General features: G+C 38.9%; 1 protein-coding gene across 4 annotated transcripts in view; it reads left to right on the top strand.

Annotated features, from left to right (window-relative positions):
* The window catches only part of PALLD (palladin, cytoskeletal associated protein), a 193,611-nt gene that overhangs the window by 156,545 nt on the left and 13,049 nt on the right, over positions 1-24,017 (top strand). For 3 of the 4 annotated variants that reach the window (XM_017740613.1, XM_017740611.1, XM_017740612.1), the window contains exons 12-16: positions 12,145-12,280; positions 14,667-14,768; positions 15,325-15,375; positions 16,767-16,988; positions 21,870-22,019. In XM_017740613.1, the coding sequence (XP_017596102.1) occupies positions 12,145-12,280; positions 14,667-14,768; positions 15,325-15,375; positions 16,767-16,988; positions 21,870-22,019 (661 nt within the window). The remainder of the gene's footprint in view (positions 1-12,144; positions 12,281-14,666; positions 14,769-15,324; positions 15,376-16,766; positions 16,989-21,869; positions 22,020-24,017) is intronic. The other variant, XM_008638584.2, reaches the window with a different exon arrangement.

Genomic DNA, 24,017 nt, shown 5'->3' with positions numbered 1-24,017 from the left:
TTTTCACTTGAAGCATTAGCTGTGTTCTTCCTCATTCCCTTTGATCCTTGGACAGAGAGACAACTCTGTAAAGATTCTTCACCCTTCCCCACGCCCTTCCCCAAGCACAGCAGCCAGTCTGGGTGTGCACGTGATGGTGTGTCTATCCATATTCCTCCCTCCCCCACCCTGACACGGCAGCAACCTTGGGGTCTGAGCTGAGGATGAGGTAGCTGGCTGTTTTTCTGCATTCCCTCAGGAAATATAGTCCAGATGGGAGCTGGATCATGTTAACTATACTGAATGTACGTGTGTATAATTTATATGTATATATGTGTGTGTGTGTGTATATACACACACAGTGAGCATTTGTCATCTGAATTATAACATTAAAACATGGTAAAATAAAAAAAAGCCATAATCTATTGTTATGTATCTTTGATGCCAATTTTTCCCTGGCTTCTCCTTTTTCATGTTACTGTGTAGGTTAATGTATGGTGTGTCTTGCTGAGTAAATCACTCTGTTTCCCATAATTCTCATACCACTCTTGAGCAGTTCTTCCCCTGGTCTCCATTCCCCCCTCAGCTTTAGGTCTCTTCTGCTTTGTGCTATAGTCTCAATTCTTTTTTTGGACCCTTTCACTTTTTGGTTCTTTTCCTTTGTCTTTGCTCCATCCTCACAAGTCCTCTTCAGCAGATTTATCTTTCCGAGGCTAGTTTCTGAGCTATTCCATAATCTCGGCCTATAGTCTCACCATTTTGCCATGACCTCCAAGATCTATTGGTTGAAAATGATGATACTGTTTCCTGACAGTGTGCTGTACAGACTTGGTGCAAGTAATAAATTGCAGCATTCAGAGTTTTGCTCAGCAGCTGAATTCCTCATCAAACCATTTATCTTCAAAGACTTTGTCATTACTAAATCTTGGCACAACTACAGATCTACTTCTCAAAAGCAGAACTTGGTAGGCATCATTTTTTTCAGTTTCATGTTGTGGTAGGAGCAGAATAAAGGTAAAGTAATAAACACTGCAGGTGGAGGCAGTTATTTTTGGAAATGGTCAAAGGCAGCACCAGTAAAGTTCTCTGTGGCTGTATACAAACCAATAGTCTTCGTTATTCCTCACAGAGGCAAACCTTCCCTTCATCAGCTTTCTTTGGGCATTTGTCATGTTTGTTCTACTTAAAAGAGAAATCAGTCCAAGGAAATCCAGGACAAAGCAAGAGGAGCTCAAGGCTTTGGTCCAGTCCCAGAGACAGGACATCATTGGCATAAGTGAAAACTGGTGCAGTGAGTCCTGGGACTGGTGCACCATGAAGGATGGTTACAGGCTGGGCAGGAGAGGCAGGGAGGTTGGAATTGTATGTAACGGAGGGTCTGGAATATATGGTACTTACAGTTGGCAATGGCATGGTCAAAAGCCTCTGGGTAAGGATTAAGGAATGAACAAATAATGCAGATGTCATCATGGGAGTCTACTATAGACCTCCTAGTGAGGATGATGATGCTGATGAATTATTCTTTAAGGAACTAAGGGACACCTCTAAGCTAACCACTCTTGTCCTTACAGGGGACTTCAACTTGACAAATGTTAATTGGGAATACCATACAGCTAATACAAACAGGTCCAGAAGGTTCCTGAGCACCTGGATGAGCACTATATGGTGCAGACACTAAGGGAGCCAACTCAGAAAGATGCCCTCCTTGATCTGCTGCTCATTAACAGAGAGGATCTTGTGACTGAAGTGGAAATTGGTGGTTGTCCTGGCCACAGTGACCACAAAGCAATTGAGTTTAAAACTTCAATCTGCTCAGGCAACTAATGAGTAAGGTCCCCTGGGAAAATGTTTTTGATGGTGCTGGGGTCCATCAATCCTGGTGGCTTTTTAAGCACCATCTCCTAGGGGCACAGGAGCAGGCAATTCCAAAATGTTGGAAGAGCAGGCAAGGCAGAAGGCCAACTTGGCTAGGCAGGGATCTTCTTCTAGAGGTAAGGCAAAAAAAGTAAATATTTGACCAGCAGAAGCAAGGTTAGATGACATGGGAGGACTACAGAGATGCTGCTTGCGACCATGGGGAGAAAATTTGTGAGGCCAAAGCTCAATTAGAACTGAAGCCAGCCAGTACTGTGTAGCACAATAAAAAGGACTTTAAAAAATATGCTAGTAGCAAAAGGCAGTCCAGAAATAACAGTGATCTGTTAAATTATGAGGGTGTTCACCATACAATCAGGGACATCCACAAGGTGGAGGTGGTTAATGCTCTCTTCAGTCTTCAGCACCAGTCATGGACTGTGGGGGTCCCAGTGCCCTGAGCTGAAGGACCAGGACTCTGAGAATGATAAACTCAGAGTCAACTCTGAATTTGTGTGGGATTCGCTGCTCCAGCTGGATCCCTGTGGGGATCTATGGGGCCTGATGGGATTCATCCAAGAATCCTCAAAGAGCTGGCTGATGTCATTGCAAGACTCCTCTCAATGATTTTTGAACAGTTTTGGGAATCTGGAGAGGTCCCGCTAGACCAGCTGCTGGCTAATGTCCCAGTTTTCAAGAAGAGCAGGAAGGAAACTACAGGCCTGTCAGTCTCATTTCAGGAGAGGGCGGAGAAACCCAGAGAGATCTCAACAAATTAGAGGGTTGGGTAATCACCAACTGTATGAAGTTTAAAGAAGGCAAGTGCCAGATTTTGCATCTGGGATGGGGCAACCCTGGATATACAAGAGGACTGGGGGATGAGAGGCTGGAGAGCAGCCCTTTGGAAAGGGACCCGGGGGTCCTGGTCCACAGAAAGTTGAATATGAGTCATTGTGCCCTGGCAGCCAGGAGGGTCAACTGTGTCCTGGGGGGCACCAGGCACAGCATCACCAGCTGGGCAAGGGAGGGGATTGTCCCGCTCTGCGCTGCACTGGGGTGGCCTCACCTCGAGTCCTGTGGGCACTTTTGAACCTCACAATATAAAACAGACATTAAGGCACTACAGAGAGTCAAGAGGAGGGCAATGAAGATGGTGAAGGGCCTTGGGGGGAAGCCGTATGAAGAGCAGCTGAGGTCACTTGGTCTGTTCAGCCTGGAGAAGAGGAGGTTGAGAGGAGACCTCATTGCAGTTACAACTTCCTTGTGAGGGGAAGAGGAGGGGCAGGGACTGACCTCTGTGGTGACAGTGACAGGATCAAAGGGAACGGCCTGAAGTTGTGTCAGGGCAGGTTTAGGCTGGATACTAGGAGAAGGTTCTTCACCCAGAGGGTGGTTGGGTGCTGGAACAGGCTCCACAGGGAAGTCAGCACCAAGCCTGACAGAGTTCAAGGAGTGTTTGGACAATGCTCTCAAGCACATGGTGTGACTCTTGGGGCGTCCTGTGCAGGGCCAGGAGTTGGACTCAGTGGTCCTTGTGAGTCCCTTCCAACTCAGGATATTTTATGATTTTGTAAAAACAGTTCTAACCCTCTCTTCAATTCCTGTATTCTGTGGGCTCATGAGCAGTAAATACCATGCTAATGTTTCAACATTTTCCTTGGGTTTGGACCCTGAGACTCTGTGGAAGTGACTGCATTAGCTAAACAAGTTTGAACCAATGAATGTTCTTTCCAGTTAATTGTGGATAGATTTGGAAACATTGCACTGGGAATTGTTTTTTTGTTTGGAATGGAGTTTTTTGTGGTTTGGTTGGTTTGGTTTTTTTTTAAACAGCATATGGTCTTACAGTCTTGCTTGTATTATGAGAATACCTACTTGTGAATTTACTGTATTTTATTTGGACAGCTGAAAAAACAGAAGGCAGTTTTGTATCATTTATACCTACTAATTCACCTTTAAACATATTAAGCATTTATTTGCAGCAATATGGGGAATGTTTCCCTTGAATAAATTGTATCTCAATTTTCCAGTAAGCTTCAGACCAGCATTTTCAAGCTGTGGCTGTGGTGGTGTTAGCTGAACAAGATTTGGGAATAACCTTTTTTTGTTAATGGGGTAGATTTGGTAGACTGTCTTGTTCAGAGCATTGTGTTATTAAGCAGAAGAGGAGTGCTGGGGGAACTGTGTAGCTAATTAAGTACTTAAGGGAATTATGAGCACTTGTCAGTAATTTCTGAGGTAAAGCTTAGCTGGACTAAGTTGGTTGGATACTGGTCTTAAAAATCTCAGTTCTTTCCTTCTTTACCTAATGAAAACTCTAGAGTGGGTGGATCTGTTGTATTCAGGTTAGCTTTGGTTACAAAAGACTTGCAGGGAGCAGAGTTAATGTGACAGAAACATAGGATTGAGGGAGGTTTGTTCACAGTTAAGTCTGTCAAAGCAAGAAACTGATCCTCACTGTTCCTAGAAAAACCCTCAACATGTTACAAGTGAAAGAACAGAAATAAGTATACTTTAAAATTCTAGGTAAGAGCATACATTGTATGTTTACATGAGCATTTGTGAAAGCACAAATAATCCCATGAGAAGGATTTGGTGACTATTTAGGGACTATTTGATTTTAAAAAGTATAAAACCTGCCACTAAAGGGTGTGGAATTATCCAGCCTGGAGAAATGGGATCTCTTTCTAAGTATAAAAAATATATATTGTTAGCTATACATATATTCTTTTGAAGGCAACTTTAAAAATTAATTATTTTCCTTAAAGCAGATCTTTCCTTAAGTAGATATCTTCAGTAATACTACCTTAGTTAAAAACAGGAAAAAATCTGACTGTACAGAATTGGTGAAAGAACATGAATATTGATTTACTACTTTCTGGAAAAGGATGGAAAATAGAAAAGAAGGCATTATTTTAACACAAGATTGTCTGAATTATCTTATAAAATGTAATTAAATAAGCTGCTTTTATCATTCTACACAAAATTTAACTAATGTTTCAGTGACTTTTAGAACATTAAATCCAAATCTTAAAGGAGATTCTTTGGGAATCATGAGAATAGCAATACCAGAAGGAGATTTGCACTTTTTTCCCCTTTGAATCAGAGCTGCTGGTCTGTTCTTGCTGCTGTGTACTGTGACTTGTCCATTGCATTCTGTCTCAAATTGAAACAAATACTTTAGTAATCATCATGTTCCTTTAGTCAACTGGTAATGATGGTGACCACTCTGAGGAAAAAATACACTTCTCCATCTTTTTATCTTACAGCCTTCAACACTCTCCCAGCACAAATGCCAGATTTCATTTTAGAGTAAACTGCATTGCTGTACTATGTAGATGGGACTTATACTTTCCCTGTTTCTGTAAGTTATGCCTGTCACAACTGTAAAGAATGGAGTTTATCTACAGTATGATTGATGTGAAAATAGTGATATGTAGGAGGAGGTACCTTTATTAAGAACTCCAACATCAAACTGAGAAAAAAGGTCAGGGTGTTTCCTTGCTTCTGAGAGAGAGAGACTTCATCTCTCTTTGCTACTTATTCAGTCATACCTGGAGGTATTCCTGGATCTCAGGAAAACATATCTAAAGACAAGTATAGCTGTAACTGGAAAAATTCCAGAAAATATCAGGGTTTGCATACATCCTCAAACTCCAATTTTCTTAAACTATTGCCCCTGCCCATTAAACCATTTTTAAAATATTCTTTAAAAATTTCTTTTCCCATAGCTTGGTTACTACTTGTGGCTGTTAATACCAACACGTGTGGTTTAGCTGTGATATTAGACCAATTTCTGTTGGTTGTGCTAAGACAGCTCATATTGGGGGCTTTGTTTTTGCACAGTTTTTGCACCTTTTGATTAGGCACGTGCACGTGATTATCATAAAATACATGTCCATATCAGCTTTTCTGAAATCTCATGAATGCATGTGTTTGTTCCACTTGAACTTAGAAATCCAGGTTGTGCCCCAGATCTAATCAGTTAAAGCTGTGCAGAGGTAGAGATCAAGGATGTAAGGTGAAGACACACAGACATTAGCCAAAATAACAGTATCCTGACAATCATTGCATCTGAAAGTATTAATTTTCAAGATAATTTTTATCCAGTTCTTTTTCGAAATGGTATTTGCAGATACTTAAGAGTATTGAAGATGACAGTGAATTTACCTAAGAGAATTAGTACACGTATTTCCCTGTTGAAAAGACAGAGAGGCTGTTCACACCATGGCTTTGACGCTTGTTTTTGTCTGCAGATTGTTCTTTTCAGAGGACTTAATTTTATAACTTCCTTATTTTAAACAGATCTAAATGCCATAAAAACATCGGTGAACGTGGAAGCCAGGTACAATGCTTGATAGTTTCAGACACCTTAAACAGTAACACTGCATCAACTGGAATTGCTTAATATTTTGGATATTATACCTTTTCCCAGTCCAGTGTAGCTTCTTCTTCACATGCTTCTCGCAGTTACCTGTTCTTCTCAAGATTTCAGGACTTTGAGGATTGTGCCAGCCCTTTTCTACATTCAGGAGCAGTTGGTGCTTTAGTTATTTCTTCTTGACCATCAGTTCTAGCATACTGCTGGTCACAATCAGAAATTCAGATAAGATCACAGATTACAAAATAGGCATTTGATTTGATATCGAAATATATGCACATCTTTTGAAAGGCAAATGGCGCTTATGGTAATCAGTGCAGCGTGAGGCAGAGAGGTAGCTTTCTCAGGAGGGGAAGGAACTGAATAGGGGAATGAAAAAGTAGTAATTCTTCTTTTAATGAGTAAAAATGCATTTTTAAACATAAGTTTTAGAGAAAAAAAAATTGGTGGTAGTCATGCAGTTTGTATGGGAGTTGTACTCTTTGTTGTCTAATGATTAAGAGGAATCAAATGTGTTCAGAAATACATATTATTCATGTCAGTCTTGACCCTATCCAATGCTGAGACATGATTTATTTTTTTCAATTACAGTTTCAGAACATTGGGTGGTAGAAATAATTGAACTTTTGTTACATTTGTTCCATTTACTGGAAGTCATCTTTAGGTCAGTTCCTCAGGCATTCCCTTAATTCAGATACATGTAACATCACATTACTGGACAGAGCTGAAGCTCCTGGTCTCCACAGCATGGATGACAAGATCAGACTAAACCAATTTTATTATGCAGCTGCAGCTTCAAAGTTTGTGATCTGTTACAGTGCTTGTAGTAACTTTGCTTTTACAGTAAGTGAAAAATGTGTGAAGTGAGCAGGAATTAGCTGTATTTTTGGAAGGCTTTAGTTTAAAAGGGAAAAAAATCAAGTTACTGTTCATTACCTCAGTACCAGAGAATTAATTTAGATTTCTGTGAAACTAAGCCATATTGGCTGCAAACAGGAATTTGTTCTTGGAAGGATAACAACAGCCAGCCTGTTGCCCTTGTTTACACTGTAAAAGGTACATAGGAAAAGAGAGAATTGCATCCAGCATGCACTCCGTGTAATTAAAACATGAAAAGTACTGCTGGTTTGGCTCTGTTTCTAAACAAATGTCAGGGCAAATATTCAAAACTAAGAAGAGCCAAGCCAAGGCTGCAAAAATTTTTGCTGTCAAAAATCTCTGTGTGAATTAAGATTACAGTTTTGGCAATTTCATTGCACCCTTTCTGACCAAAAGAATTGAGACATTTGTGCTTTTATCTATGCCTGGATTCAGGCCCCCACTGAATCATCACTTAGGTGATGTGTATTTCAGAGGTGCTTAAAATCCATATGAGTTGCAGCCTACTTCTCAAGGCTGTTAGTTTCTCTGCACATTTCTGGTGGTGGTTGTGTGCTCGAGACGGATGCTGTCGATATCCTGAAATATGCTTTCTTCTGCTAGCTTAATGCAGTAAATCTGAAATCTGCACTGGGCAAAGAATGAACATACAAATACATAAATGAATTGGCAGATTTTTTTCTTTGATATTATCCCTGAGAGAAGACAGAAGGAAAGCTCATGCGTCACTGAGAACACAAATCTTTGGAGCTAAATGCATCCAGATAAGGGCATGTAAGGATGGTGGAAAATATTTGCAAAAGCAGCTGAAGAAAGTTTGCTGCCAGGCTGACTTGCCATGTAAACCATTACTCAGGCTGAAAGGATCTGTGCTTTGGAAGATAGATTTACTACAGTCCTTCTATTTGTTATCATTGCTTTGTAGACATTTTGAAATTCATCCCAAGAATGTATGTCTTAAGAGTTAACTTGCTGTGGGGGTATGTATACATAGATATATATAGATATATAGATATATATATAGGTATTTGGACAGTTTTTAAAGTGTATGTATTTAGAGAAAGAGATTCTGAAGAGGGGGTGGAAACAGCTTCTGCAGGAAGAGCTGTGTTCACTTATGCACCACGTTGAGGTTTTTGTCCCAATTTAAAATAGTACCGAAAGAGGAAGAGAGAAGGAGAAATTTTGACTGGTGCTCATTTTTATAGTTACATTTTGGAACCAATTACTTCCTTGCTTAAATACTTACTAAAGGGAAGATAATCTACTTTTCAGGCAAGTTGCCTTGACTAGGTCTTGGATGACACTTCCACACTGACTGTGCAAAGCTCAGGATCATCTTGCACAAAACCAGAGACCAGAGATCTGGAAGGTTGTTAAGGAGTCTGCCTCTCCTGTTAAAAGTTACCCAGGGATCCCCAGGCCATTGCTGTCATATTTGCATACCTTGTTCTTAAATAAAATTCCTATGTAGCTTCACTACATAACTTGCTCCAGGGTTTAAATGTCACCGTTGAAGGGTGGTGAAAGGAGAGTTCTACATTGTTTGTGTCTAAGCTAGGCCTGTAATTCTTCAAGTTATTGTGACTTATCCTGAATGGGCATGGAGAATCATTAAATACCAGCTATTTTCTGATGTCAGCTATTGTCTAATTTCTGACATTTTGTTTGATTTGCCTGTCTATCTTCATTCTCCTAATTTCCCGACTATATAAACAAGAATTTTTCCCTCTGTGTGTGTGTGTGACATAGTTTGTCACAAAAGCTATGCTTTTAAAACCATGTGGCAGTTTTCTTGTTCTAACATCTTCCAGTTTGCTGTATTTTTCTTGAAGTGCAGTGGTAAAACTGGATTCAGCATCTAATAGCAAGGAATAAAGGAAAGCAGCTAAATTTCATGTCTTATGCTGACATGCCCTGGAATTATATTTCTTTCCCTTTTGAAATAAGTGTTATTTTCCCAGTTTTAATTGCATAGATTCTTAAGAGATGCTTAGCATTTTAATGCTAATTTTCCATTAGCATTGCTATCATGCTTTGAGCATTTTCCCCAGTTTCATCATTAGAACACCTCTAGGCAAATTATGAAGATTATTGCAAGTGAAAGTTGTTACCTGCAAATAAATTGCAGCCTCTGCAATTTCACTATCATCATCCAATTTCAGAAATGCGTTTTTCTATTTCACTTTTCCAGTTGTTAAGGCCGAAATCCTAAGTACTGAACTTAGTATACAGAGCCTTTTGAAAGACCTCATTGGACTATATTATTTCAGTTTGATAGAAAAAGAAATCACTGGTTCTCTCTGAATAGCTTTATGCAGCCAAATAATAAATTTCAGCCAGACTCTGTTTCCCTGATTTACTAGGGAACTTACTGCAGCTCCCGAAGGCTAGCTCAGAAACCATAAACTGAAGTGCATCAAAGCTACTTCTTGTTGCCTATCTGCATGCCCTTCAGCCTGACAGAGAGATAAACACGAGGTTTGATATGATTAAATTTTCATTTTCTTATTATACTACATTGTTTAGAAATGGACTGTGATATTGTTTTCCTGTGTTTAGTATGGATGTCAAACTTACTAACTTGTAACTCTCTTGGTATTCATTCCCCTGTGAAAAATGTGTATGTTTGCTTAGGGGTTTTTGCTTTCAGAGATAATCAATAATACTTCAGAAAATCCTTTATTTGAAATCCACTCTCAAGCACATGGCTCATCCTTCTTTTCATACACTGTTGTGACTTACTTGGTGACCTGTGCATTTCACCTTTACAGCCTATTGGGTCCCAAGCCTAAGCAGACCTTTTTCTGGTAGAACTCTTGTTTATCAGTCAAGTACAAAATTTGTGAGAATGAGAAATGAAAGCTGTTTCTTAATGTGTCACTTGGTTTCAAGGGAGGATACATGTCTCCATTAAAAGCTGGCACAGAATAAAGCCAAAGGTGAAGCCAAACTTGAAATTTGCTGCCTTGAAGTTGGCCAATTTTTGGGTTGGGTTTGGCTTGGGACATTTTTGTTTTGTTTTGTTTGGGTGTTGGTGGTGGTGTTGTTTGTTTGGGGTTTTTAAATTTTGGGGGGGGAGAGGTCAGTCTAAAAAGTGACCAAATTTGGCAATGCTGGCCTAGATAATTAAGGGCTGGGAGGTGAAGGGAAAATCTGTAAAGGAAGAAACAGATGCCACCTGTCCACTAGCCTTCCAGCAGATGGTTGAGCCTTCCTGAGGGACATTCCCTCCTGATCCCCTCTTCCCACCTTCTCCTGTCCATTTTCCTTCCATATCTTCCTTTGCATTTACTGTACCAAATTTCTGGAGTTGGAAAAGCATCTCTTTCTAAAATAGACCTTATTCCTTCCTCAGCACTCTCTTGTCTCCCTGTAGATGGGATAGATTTTCTATCTCTTCCCCCAAACAGAGTGGAGGAGACTTGCTTTATTTGTGACTGAGAAGACTCCCAGCTGAAAGCTGAGGGAATTATTCTACTTGGTGATCACCAGCTAACAGATTAATATGTCTAGGGCAAGGGATGCAGTTCTCTGTCTCTATGTGAAATTATGCAAATGTCTGCTCTTCTGCTGTGATTTAATGCAAAAATGCAGTTCATTTTACAAGAACTTCACAGTTTTCACATTTTGCATTTGCTTACAGCAACAGAATATGAAATGTTTTAGGAATGTTTCCAGCTATTGTCTTCTCTGTCTATTCACTTAATTCCTTTTTGGCTTTTGACAGTATATGTGTATTTTTTTCTAATGCTAGAAATTACCATTGAAAACACTTGCTGAAGGATGAAGTTTCTCTAACCATAGAAACATAGAATTGAATAACACCCAAGAAAATTTGTTATCTCTGTATGATTCTTGTTTAGAATTTTGGTACTGGTAATTAAATTACTAAGTTGTGTATTGGAAATAAATTTACCAATTACATGCTAGTCTGATTTTTTTTTCCATCTCTGTCATCTGAGTTTGTCTATTTATCTGATTCAATTCCATGTTTTCCGTGTCATTTCCATGTAATGGGATGAGCCCTATTTACTTAACGAAGGTATAAAAACCCTGTAAACTAATATTGAACCAGTATGAGTGTTTTAAACGGTCATGTGGGACTTCACTGGAGAAATGAGGTGTGCTACAAGTTTCAAATATGATAGCAATGCTGATTTCTTCACAACTGTGTTAAAAACAGCTGATCTCCAGTAGAAACTACTCATGCTGGGCATTTCCAGCAATAAAACCATCATAACATTACTGAAAAGTGTTAAATATTAGTGCAGTCTGGAAAAATATAATTTCCTGTACCATTTAAGAAAACGGGACTGAGAGTTGCTGAAAGTGCAATCCTAACTTGTAGGCTGGTAAGAGGAATAAATTAGCCCTGTGAATGTGAACTGCTAAACGGTTGCTATTCCACTGGGAAATCTTGCTGCTGAAAATTGCTTAACAGGGATGATTTTTCTTTTTGCCAGTGTAACTCAGATTCTGTGAATGGCTCTTCTCTGAGCAACAACATTGACATGTTGCCTTATGGGTATGTGTTCACAGAGATATGAAGAATAAACATGAAGTTATGCAGTGTGTATTGCAAAGTTGTTACAGGGAATTAGTTAATAAATAACATAAGAAATTAATAATTAACTGCCTTGTCTTACATCTTCCTGATCTTTATTCATCTGGTACTTCATAGGAACCTAGCTTATCTTCCATCCCCATTTATCTAGTCATGCTTTCTCTTTCATGTTTCCTCTCATTTTGTTTTATTGCCACTGCTCATCAGTTTCATCTCTGAGTGTATGGTGTTTACAGCCATTGCCAAGAGCTCCTGAGGGCTATTTTAACTAAAGCACAAATAAAGCATAGTTTCAACTTTGTCCCTAAACTAACCATTTAATCAGTGGTGTGAGTTAGTAGGGACAGCATAGTAAGAAAGATGTCAGACCTCTAGTTTCAAAGAAGCAATGTTGTTTTCTTCATTAATGGCAGTGATTCCAGGTAAATTCCTAAATGCTAATTACTTCAGGAAAGCTCATGGTTTTTTTTGAACTATTTTGCAGGGGATTTCCCAAGAAAACAGGCAGAACTGCTAGGATAGCATCAGATGAAGAGATTCAAGGGTCAAAAGATGCTGTAATTCAGGATCTGGAGAGAAAACTTCGCTTTAAAGAAGACCTTTTGAACAACGGGCAACCGGTATAAAAACATAAAATACCCTGGGGAATGGGAGTGGGTGGGAGTGGGCATCTCAGGTAGTTTCTGAGATATGCTGCATATAAAATAATTGTTGTAGATTGCTTTTTGTGTATTTATAATTTTTAATTGAATTTTCAAAACTGCATTTCCAAAAGGAATGATAGTGTACATTTTGTTCTATCATGCCTTCTCCTGTTTGACAACTTTACTAGGACTTAACAAAGCCATGGAGGTCTCAAAAGTGGTGAATTTGCATAAGAAGCCTGCACAGTCTGTACCTCCAGGACTTTTTGAGCCTTAAGGGCCATTTGCTTTCGATTGTTCATCACTGAGTGGATGAATATGCATAGCTCTTGTTCAGCCCAGGCTCATTCTACCTTGTGCCCAGCCACTGGACAATGGGGGAAGCAATAGGTGGTAACTGGACATCGGAGGATGACAAGGCAGTTCATCATGAGAAACAACCCAGTAGGAATCAGGCATCATTAGATTCTGCAGTTGGGGGGCTTCTTTTGACCAACACAATTTTGCCCAGTAGAATAGAAATAACCCATAGTACTAACTTGCAGACTCAAGAGTTAATGACCTGCTTGAGGAGTCAAGAATTGAGGTAAAATGAGCATATCAAACAGTGTAGATGCACAGCCACAAAGATCTCTGTGCATTTTTGTGCGCTTAAGATACAACTTAAAAGATAAAATACCAAATTCTTCCTGCTCAGAGTTGATGAGAAGCAACTTTCCTAAGAATTTTTTTGCAGTTATTAAGACACTATCTTTGAAGTAGGAATTTCTTGTAAGAGGAAAGTAATTTTAAAAATGTAAACTGTCATCCCTCTTTTGCCAATAAAATGTTTTAAGAAACATCTGAATACCTTGGGATGCCTTTGTGTCACTTTGAAAGGAAGTGAAATTTTACATTTCTCAGGACGATGCCCAGAAGTTTACTAAGTTTGCTACTAGGTCTGAGCTGTGAACTGTGGTGGTGTAGTTCAAGAAAGCCCATGGAGTCAGACTATCAATCATCAGTTGCTCGATTTCGGTTCTTAGTAAGGTCAATAGAGTGAAGTAGGGAGAATGTTCAGAGTGACTGCTGCTTCTGTTACCTTTCTCCACTGACTGCACAGTGTTCGGCAGTTTTCTGTAGCAGTTGAGCAAAATCACTGTCATAGTGTATTAGTTCCTATTTTTTCCAAGGAGGTGGGCTGCAAATGACTGTCAATGCCTATTTTGGAAAGTGAGGGAGATGTTTGGCCTGGGCAAATGAATGGAATGTCCTGAGAATGCCCACATGGCCCAAGGTAAAAAAAAAAAAAAAAAAAAAAAAGAGACTAACTGTGGTCAGATGATGTGGGAGCTTGAACTAAATAAATTCTGATTTGGTGCTTGCCTAGAGGCTTTTCCTTGCAGATTCCTATCTTGGGCAAATTCTGTATGTGTAATCATGGCTGTGGGCACTTGGAGTGACTGCAGAAGAAAGATAAGTGAAGAAAAGTTCATGATTTTCTTAGACGCTTGTAACCAAGTCTACACTGGTACCTAGTTGTCATGAGTTTCAGCCTGCTGGTTTAGCTGCAATATGACATATTAAAAAAAAAAATTGAGCTTTTTTAAAAATGCAAGCATGAAGTAGATGTAATGTTTACAATTTCCATTCTTCATTCATTTTTCTCTTTAAATGAGGTGTTTCACCGTGAAATGAGTTTGTCTTGCATAAACTTGGATTTTTTTGCAAAGTTGATTTGTAAGAAAGTGTCTGAAATGCATTCTTGAATGCAGACATGTGGGATATGCCCAGAAAACTAATAATGAAATAATTTAATTATACATTAAGGTTTTCCTCTACCTCGTTTTATCTTCTGAGTGTAAATTGTCTTTTATAAGCTGTCTCTTCAATTTCAGAAAGAGTAACAAGAAATGGAAATTTAAAAATCTTAAAGAATACATTTTTCTGTATTTTTGACAAAATATTCAAGTAGAGTAGAATCTCCTTATCATTTTTGGCAGAGTTTTCTGCCTTGTGCTTCTAATGTAAAAACTGAGCAGAATGACTAGGAGTAAGATTTGGGATGATTTGATATGCCCTCTTCTGATGGCCATGCTGATTTAAGCAGTTCCTATTGCTTATTCCTACCCAAGTTCCTGGCACGAGGATGGAAACAAATGGCAGAGTCAGAGCAAGGGTTGCTTAATCCAAAAGAGCCACTTGTAATACTAAAAAAATGCATTACAAACTGTGGTAGAAAATTGCTGTTAGAAACGTATCCCTGCTCTCTTTTATTAAACATTACTTTAAGCATTGTTGACTGTGTACTGCATTGTAGTTGGAGAAATAATAATTTTTCTTTCTTTTCTCTCCCCCTCATCTCCTTTTTATTTCTTTTCAGAGATTAACATATGAGGAAAAAATGGCTCGTCGATTGCTGGGAGCAGACAGCGCTGCAACTGTCTTCAATATACAGGAACCAGAAGAAGATCCTGCTATACAGGTGTCACATAACTCTACAGTTTCATAGGAAAAAAAATTATTTTTTCTTTTTTACAAACTATGATTGTCGTTAAAGTCCTACAGAAGACAATAAATATACACAAGATAGGATGGTTATTGATTACAGAAGTCATATATTAGTGAAGTAAACTGGAGGATCACACGCCTATTGCTTAGTTTTTCTATAAGGTTGAGACTTCTCAAATGTCTGCTCTCTGCTTTAAACTCCTCCGTTTATCCTATTCTGTCCTAACCTTTAAGTCTCTCAAGGCAAGAATACATCTACTATCTTGAAACCATCTTCTTGTTATTTGTGTAATAGGCACTCTTTGGGTGCAGACCAAAACCACAACAGAAAGTCGGCTTGAAAGGCCAGGTACCTCTCCATGGTACACTCTCCATTGTTCAGATGCCAGAGCTGCTGTTCAGAAATGTGTAGCATTCGTTTGCTTATGGTGCCACACAAAGTACATGCTCTTGATAAAAACTCTGAGGAACTGTCGTGGACATTTCTTGGTCTTCTTTCTGCCTCTTGATCTTTTTTTCTACCCTTGCAGGAAGCTCGCTCTGTTGGTGCTTCTGTAGTGAGTCCTGTGGATATTCAAAAGGTTAACATTCCACCTTTTTCTGTCTTGTTTTTTTGTCTATTATTTTTTTTCTTTACTTTTTCCATTCTACTGTTCTTGGTTAATAACAAGAGATCCTCTAGCATTAATAACTGTGGAGAATTGGGCTGTACTCCCTTTATGAGGATGTTCAAGTTGTTCTAGAAGCCTGTGTGAGTGCAGACAGTTTAACAGCAATCATCGTGTGCTCCACTATCTTTGTGCTGTAACATTAACATACACTGAAATGATACTAACTGTGTCATGTACTTCATGGTTTACTTTTATGGTACACTTCAGGAAACAAAGAAATTTTAAACTATCTGCAGTTTACAAGGTATTTCTCTGCTCTTCCATTTTTTACAATTATCGAGGGTTATGATTATTATGTAACCAATGGTAGAAAGATGTCACATCATTCTCAGACCAGAGGGAGTGACAGAGGATGGGGATGTGAAAGGATGGCTTTGCATGAGGTGCATGTTCTGTCTTAAATACAATAAGGGTCAGAGACAATGGCCAAAGGTAATTTGAAAGAGGTTTTAATTTCTGCTGGCTGAGAAGAGCATTGACTAATTTTTTTTTTTTTCCTGCGTCTGAGCTATTTTACATTCTGACATTTTCACTGTCATCTCTAGGATTTCAAGCAGGAATTCTGTACTGCAAAGTAGACAGTTCAAGAAAGCAAATTCAAGTGTATATCAGAAAATCATAACAAATTCAAATAAGTGGTAGTGTTTCTGCTCTTCTTGTTGTATTTTCAATACTGTTACGATAAATTTTGTTTTTAAAGAAGGGTCCCACACAAAGGGGACCATAGCAACAGCAGTAAAAGGAAACAACTATCATGGACTCCCACCGTTGCCATTTTCCCTTACTTTTTCTCCTCACTTTTACAGGCAACTGTAAACAAAATAATTTTATCCTTCTGGTTCAGCCTCTGGTACAGTTCTATGCAAATAGCAGATGTAAACCATATGGTCTTCTAGCCATCTGGAAACAAAACCCACCCTAAATCTGTCTGTACCCTCAAGGAAATATTAGTGTGTTTCTTTTGTCTTTATGAACTGCCTCAGAATACTTTTATTCTTACAGGATTTTTTAAAAAAATGGAAAGAAAGCAACCAATGACTTTCTTTCCCTTATAAATTAGACCTTAAGACAACATGAAATACAGTTTTTGCCTCATACCAGATGTCTCGATTGTTTCATAGGGAAGTTATTGGAGACATGGATTGTAGTGTTTTTCTTCAACAAGATACAGTTTCCTTTTATATGTAAAAACTTAATGGATTGTTAAATATCAGTAAAATAAAAAAATCCAAACATTAAGAACATATCTTCCTGAACAATGTGTTGAAGCTGGACACTAATATCTACCTCTCCTTTGGCAGGAATATAAAGTCTCCAGCTTTGAGCAAAGGTTGATCAGTGAAATTGAATACAGGCTGGAGAGATCTCCTGTGGAAGAATCAGATGATGAAGTGCAACATGGAGATGAACCCATTGATAACAGTATGTCACCGTATTTTGAGATAAAGCTGAAGCACTACAAAATCTTTGAGGGAATGCCAGTCACATTTATGTGCAGAGTGGCAGGAAATCCAAAGCCAAAGGTAAGAAAAGATGGTAAATGTTTCTAGAATTTCTCTGAAGAGTTCTGTGTTGGTACTATACCATCAGGTTCTGGACTCTATGGGCTGTATCTTACAGGAACAGGAGATACTCACACTTGACAAGAAAGACTCCTATCTGGCATAAACTGCCTAATATTTTGGCATAACTGGAGTTACTTAGTCAAAATCTAGTAAAAAATGCTACTATGAGGCTTCTGCTCTCAGTTACTCCCTCCTGAGACTTCTCAATTATTTTACCTGGAAGTAATGCTTCTTTCATTTTCAAAGTTACCTCCAGGGTACATTTGTAGCACAGAATGCAGTGCAATGCTAGAAAGCGCCATGTGAGCTGGCACAGGAGTCCCAAAAGCCACTTCATCTTGCTGGCATGGGTAATTAGTTCAGGCATGGCAACATGCTAATATAAAAATATGTGGGTTCTAGTTCAGAAGCCAGCATGGTATCTCTCATTCTTCAGCATCTACACACACTAACAAAACTAGATTTTACTGGAATTTAAAAGAAGGCGTAATAAAATACCATAAGCTCCCATATATGCCAACAGCAAGATGAGACATGATGGTGAGGTTTTAATGATGAACTTCAGAGGGAGGGTTGGGCTTGGGAAGCATTTCCTTGTAGCAAATATAAAAGTACCAGTTGCGTGATGTCAATAGTCTGGAAGAGTGCCTTCCTTGGGTAGGTTGCATACAACCATTTCAGAAATTGCTTGGCAATCAACTGACTCATTATGCAGCCAGCAAACGGCAGCAGCTTCTTCACCTCCCTTGCCAAAGCCAGTGTCTTCTCTGTGAGGTCCTCACAGCTCTTACAGAGACCTCTCATGGATAGGGGCTCTTGTATTCTTAGACAAGGTCAGAGATGCCCTGTTACATAAGATCTGCACAGAAGCACTCACATCCAAATCTCTCATCTAGTTTAAGTTTTACAGGTACTTAGGATTTCAAACAGAGATAAATGCAAGTGACTTTACATGCCCAGTGGTATACATGTATGATACTGTACAAGCTGTTAATTAAAAATAAAAGGACTTTATGAGGTAGCAGAGAAAGAACAACAGAGAACTAGGGTTACATTTACATCGGCAAGGAGTGCAGACCAGAAGAAGCAAATCTCTAGAATGAGAATCTATCCCTGCACACATTTCAGAAGGTTTTACTCCAGGCTAGCTCTAATCTCGTCCCACAGACTGAAGCAGATGCAGCACATTAGATGAGTTCTTGGAGCACATTTTCTGGCTTAGTTTCATCTGAAAGGAATCCAGTTCTATGCTCCAAGAGCACAACATGATGTGAACCACTGCAAAGTAAGTGGGGTTGATCGGTATACTGATATCAAAAAAGCACTCCTGCTTCAAACAGGACACACAGTGAGAAGATAAGCCCAGTCTGACTGAAACCAAACTTTTCATGTCTAGCATTCCTTCTGAGATGACCATAGGTAAGAGTCTGTTGTGCTGAACAAGGGTGGAAGACAAATGGGTCTGTTGCTGACAGAAGTGCAGTGTGTGCAGAGATACTCTTTCTGCCTGAGGCTTATGACTACGTTGCTAGGTGACCTATTATGAGTCAGCCTTAGTCAACTTCACCATTCCCTAATTTCCAGTTTCCAATTAAGGTGTAGTTTCTCTGTCTGATTTAAGACAGATGAAAGAGGGTATCTCCTTTCCCTCACTGGGGCAATAAGGATTGCACAGCCAATAAACTGCATTCTTAATACTTCCCATAAAGCATGCCCTTACAGAGGAGCATCTGATGTGAGTGCCCTGTGATTCACAGCCGATGGTCTGTTTTCCTGCAGTGTCAAAGTGTGCACATTAAGAAGTGATTTGCTCTTGCACCTGGAACTATGGCCCTTTGTTCCACTCACTCGCAGATGCTTTGTGTAATTTGTTAAGTTGTTTGGGATGGAACCAATATCAGTCCTGTTGTATGGCTACTTGTTAGCTGGGCTTCGCAAATGTCCGAGGCTGTATCTCCCCCTCATCTGCCAGAGCATGCCAAGACAGCAATTTTGAAAAGCTCAGTGGCTGAGAGCTGCCCTTCTGCTGTCATTTGTTGAAGCTGGAAGTGTTGCTCGTGAATAAATTTTTTACTTTGGCAATCGAAAAGCTGGAAATAATTTACTAACTTGAAGCTCCTCCCTTCTAAGTATTCTGTCAGGTCTGCCAAGGAATGGCTTTGTAAAGGACTGTAGTGTTTCTTAAATCTGGCATTCATTACAAGGGATTTTTCTGAGCGGGGTTATTGGCTTGATTATTTTTTCCCCTGAACATGCCATGTAAATTGAATACTGATGTGCAAATTCTGTCTTCATATATATGACTTTTTAAATCTGAGTCTACTTTTTGTTATAACCTTTGGTGTAATGTAAAACTATTTTCTCATCAAAATGAGAAACCTGTGGTGCTACAGGAGGGACTAAGGAATACTTATTTTTAAGGGATTATTTCTCCTCAAAATTAGGACAATGCCGTACAGGAGGTTAATTGAGACACAAATGTTACATAAATCTCATACTCCTCACTCTTCACATGGCTGAATATAATTCTTGGTGATTAAAAATGCCTGTGCTGCCCAAGATCAAACCCCTCTTTGTACTGTGTATCCCATTGTATTCCTAGTCATTACACACTGGTTTCTGAAAATCTGGTGCAAATAAAAGCAATCCACATGCAGTGTTCAGTGCTTACGTAGTTTAATGGTACATTTATTAAAAGTTATCCTAGAAAGAAAATATTTCACTGCAAGGGCCATTGTCTCCTGCAATGGTAGTGTTTTACTTATTAACTCCATGTCAGATAAAGGTAATATTAAGAATTTACTGCTCATATGGGATGCCAGTGCTTTTAAACTTAGTTGAAATAAGTTTTGGACAACATATACATGATGTTTGGATAGCTGGTTCAGTTAATATTTGTGTGTATTTCCATGCATGTCTCCTGATATTTCTGATAAGTGTACTGTTATTAAATAGTTACTACTTAATGCAGTAGATTTCCAAGCAACATTATGACACATGTAAAGCACGCAAGTTAAAACTCATTTTTTGCAGCTATGTTGTTTTAGCACCCATTAGCATGTGTATATAAGTGATCAAATATCTCTTGCATCTCCAGTAAGTGCTCTGTCAGCAGACAAGAAGACATGACTAAATCTTTTGTTAGGACCACAGAGTCTCTGCAAGGCTGCTGACAGACAAAATGGGAAACAAGCATAACCAGCTATTGAGGAAATGAAATCATTTCAACTTACACATAATGCTTGTTAATATATAAATCATACGCAGTAATAAATTTTTAAGGAAAATTTCCACTCATTTTCTCAAAAAAAATCTCCATTGCTTTTTGTGAAATTCAAAAGTATACCCTTAACTTTCCCCCAAGTGAGTGAATTTCAAGCTTTGAAATGTTGGCACATATGAAGAACCCAGCAGATTAAACTCTATCAGGAATGGAATTACACTTTGCTTTGTCACTTCATTTCTTACTAGAGAGCCAGCACCCTTTCCTCACTCTTAAGACCTAAATTCCCACTCCAAGAATGAGACTGAGCAAAATGTGTGTGTTTTCCTCATGCTAAATAGTCCCAGCAGGACCAGGACAAATACAGTTATACTTTGAATGAGTTGGCCTTGTGCAAATGGTGTAGGCATCTGCACAAGTGTCTCAAATGCTGAACACAACTGATGTTATGGTGTAGTACACATTTCAGAAATGACAAGTAAATAATGTTCTACTTAAATATGGGTTTGGGCGGCTGAGTAGAGCCTTCCTAGTATAACATTTTTCAGATATTCCTCTGTGTGTTCATGCATACACAATATTTACTTTTGATTCCAGCAGATATCAGTTTGGGATTTTACATTATTATTATAATACTTTAAAAAAATCCTAAAAGCTAGGTCATTTTTTTTTCCCTTCAAGTTTGAGGCACTAAAAATACATTTTTTTATTGTATAATTCATGGATTACTGTAAGACAGTATCCTGCATAGATCATTTTTTTGGCTTATTGAAAGTGTATCTTGGGTCAGCCAGAGAATAAAATTATGTATCAAAAGGACTGGAAAAGCCCTGTGTTTGATAGCCAGTGTAACTGTTCTGTGCAGCTTGGAACTGTGCTGGTGTTGGCATGCAGTTATTAATGGATGTCGATGTGCTGGTTTGCTTTGAAGAATTTCCTATTACTTTGCAAAGCTGTCCACTTGTGTAGCTGGCCTGTCACACTGGGGTGACATTGTTAGTTTCAATCATGTCATTACACTGAGCTGGCCCCTCCACACACTGAGCTGCTCACTGCCAGCGGGAGCAGCTCTATCCCCTCTGGCATTTTGGTCCAGTCCAGTCAGCATAATGGATACGAGACAAAAATGGGTGTTTCAACAGTGAGATCACGGCCTCATTTTATTCATCATTGAATTAATTAAGCCTATCATTATCTTGGTTTTTTAATTTGTGTTTTTATTTCCTGAAAAGAGAGCAAAAGCATTCTCGAGTTCTTTCTGCAACTTCTTCAGATTTAAGCAAAATAAATGTAAAATTAGTAATCTCTGAAATTAGTAATCTTTTCTTTGTAATGACCTTTAGTTTCAGTTCTTGAAATGTTCAGCCCTTATGCACCTGTACATTTTGTTGGAAAATGTTCAGGCTGTTGTTTCTCTTTGGTCCACTAATCATCTTGTAACTGTTAGTGAAAATGGCTCATGGAATGAGGAGCTGATCAAAGCAGTTTTCTTTTACTACTTACCAGATAGTTTTTCAGGAGTTCTAAATTCTAAAATTCTTTAGTGCTATTAATTGAGAAATTGTGACAATGAGCACCCACCTCTTACCAGCTGTGCTTTGTGTTTTTTCCTGCAGATTTATTGGTTTAAAGATGGGAAGCAAATTTCTAAACGAAGTGATCACTACCGAATTCAAAGAGAACCTGATGGAACTTGCTCACTGCATACTGCAGCCTCCACCCTGGATGATGATGGGAATTACACTATTATGGCTGCTAACCCACAGGTAAATGAAGGTTTGGCTCCAGAGCAAACATCCTTCTGGACATAAATCTTCAGAAAACTATCTCATCTCGCATATGCATGATTTAATTAAATGATGAAGTCACCATAAGGTATGCAAGTTAGATTTCTGTTTTCATCTTGCATCAGTAGGGTGGGACCCTTCTATCTCCAAGAGATTAGCAACTCAACAGCAGTTTTTTTCCTATGGTTTGAGGTTTCAGGGGGGAGGGGTGTCATTTTTTAATTACTCTTCCACTAGTTGTTTCAGCTGATAACATCTCGGTATTCTAACTGAGCATGGATAGCACATATATATAAAGGGAGAAAAAAATCCAGTTTACCAGCAGAAGTAACCCAGTCCAGTCATTTAACTTTCTTTTCTTGACCCTACTCACTGACTGAGGCCAATTTTTTGAAGTGAGTGGGAGTATATCACACCTCAACATGCTTACATTAGGCAGATTGCAAGTCTGTAAGGCAAAAAACATCTAGCACTATTATGTAGCAGAATGGTGTCCTGTGTTGATCTTAAACAGTGCTTTTCTGAAACACAGAGTGTTACTGGTTTAGCAATGCCATTTTTTCTTTGCAGATGTAATCCAAGAGCTGAGGTAAACAGCAGAACCCACTAGTTCATTAGACATAGCCAAACTTACAGGTCACTCATCCTATTGAAGGAGCTTTTTCAATCCACTTTTTCTACACCACAGCAAATTAAGGGGAGAGTTGCATGTGAGAAACCATAGCAGTAACATAACTTTTGGGATGTAATGAATTATTTTCCTCTGTAGTTTGAAATATCGTGCCAAGACTAGGCCTGCAGGCAGAATCACACTGCAGAATAACAAACTGTATCACTGAGACAGAGTTTAATCTAAGCAGGAGTGTTGTGCTCTGTTATGCACGTTGCTAGGTTACTTAGCATGACGCTGCCATTTTTGTCTCACTCTGCAGCTTGTCAGTCCTGCTCATACTGCAAAGGGCTTGTGAATATAAGGGACTGTACACATGAGCAACACACAGAGAGCAGCTTTTGGGTAGATTCTACAAAATGCAGTGCTTTAATATAGGTAGTTTAATTATTATTTCTACATATATAAGTAAAAAAAATACTAATGCAATAGCATAAGGCCATGGAATTGTTCAAGCTGGGAGCTTTTACACATAGACGACATTGTTACAATACTTGGTACCATATAAATTGTGAAATTTCACAACAGGTTTAAAAATATATGCGTGCTCAAGGTAAGAAGTGGTTCCTGTTCATCTTCCTCTAAGTGTTGTCTCAGTGCATGCACAGAGTTTCACTGTGTAGTGTTACTGTGTGATCCAAAATCTTGGAGAACTTGGTGAACAAACTGCTTTTGTGTTTGGGCACTGTACTCTGTCCCTGAATATTTATGGCCTATTTTTGAGCATTTGTTGTTCTGGATAATGCTCATTCAATGACACAACAGTGACCCAGGTTACCAGTTCTGGTCATTGATGGCGCTACTTTGTTAGTGGTTTTTGGATGTACTAAAATGAGCTGGGTTTGTGTGCTTCCCAGATTGGGGCTTGAAAAAGCAACTTTGTTAAATGACAAAATTCTGTGCTTGTGCTTTTTTCCCCTCTTTGGAGAAGAACCAGAAGCATCCTTCTCTGGCTCCCCTAAACAAAACATCTGTGTTTCACCAAGCCCATTCTATTCTTTTTTTTACAGTGTAATTCCCAAGCAAACATACTTATCTCTTTCACTATTTGCTTGCTTTTTACTATGCATTTAACAGTACAATGGAGGCAAAGAAGGGCTGTGACTTAATGTACTGGCCTTTCACACTCAAAGATCTGGATTCCAATTCTTTTAAGTCATCCTGAGTGGAAATAATTTTGGCAAAGCCTTCTCAATTCTAATGGAAAGTTGTCCATGTCTCAAAGCTATCACAAGCTTAGGCAAATTTGGCAACCTTTCCTTAGGAAAGCGAAGTATGTAAATGTAAGGGAGCTCACATCAGAACTC

Source organism: Corvus brachyrhynchos, unplaced genomic scaffold (genome assembly GCF_000691975.1).
Source record: "Corvus brachyrhynchos isolate BGI_N302 unplaced genomic scaffold, ASM69197v1 scaffold178, whole genome shotgun sequence".
In the NCBI taxonomy this organism is placed as follows: Eukaryota; Metazoa; Chordata; class Aves; order Passeriformes; family Corvidae; genus Corvus; species Corvus brachyrhynchos.
Note: the sequence above shows the minus strand (reverse complement) of the source record. Positions and strands in the feature narration are given on the sequence as shown.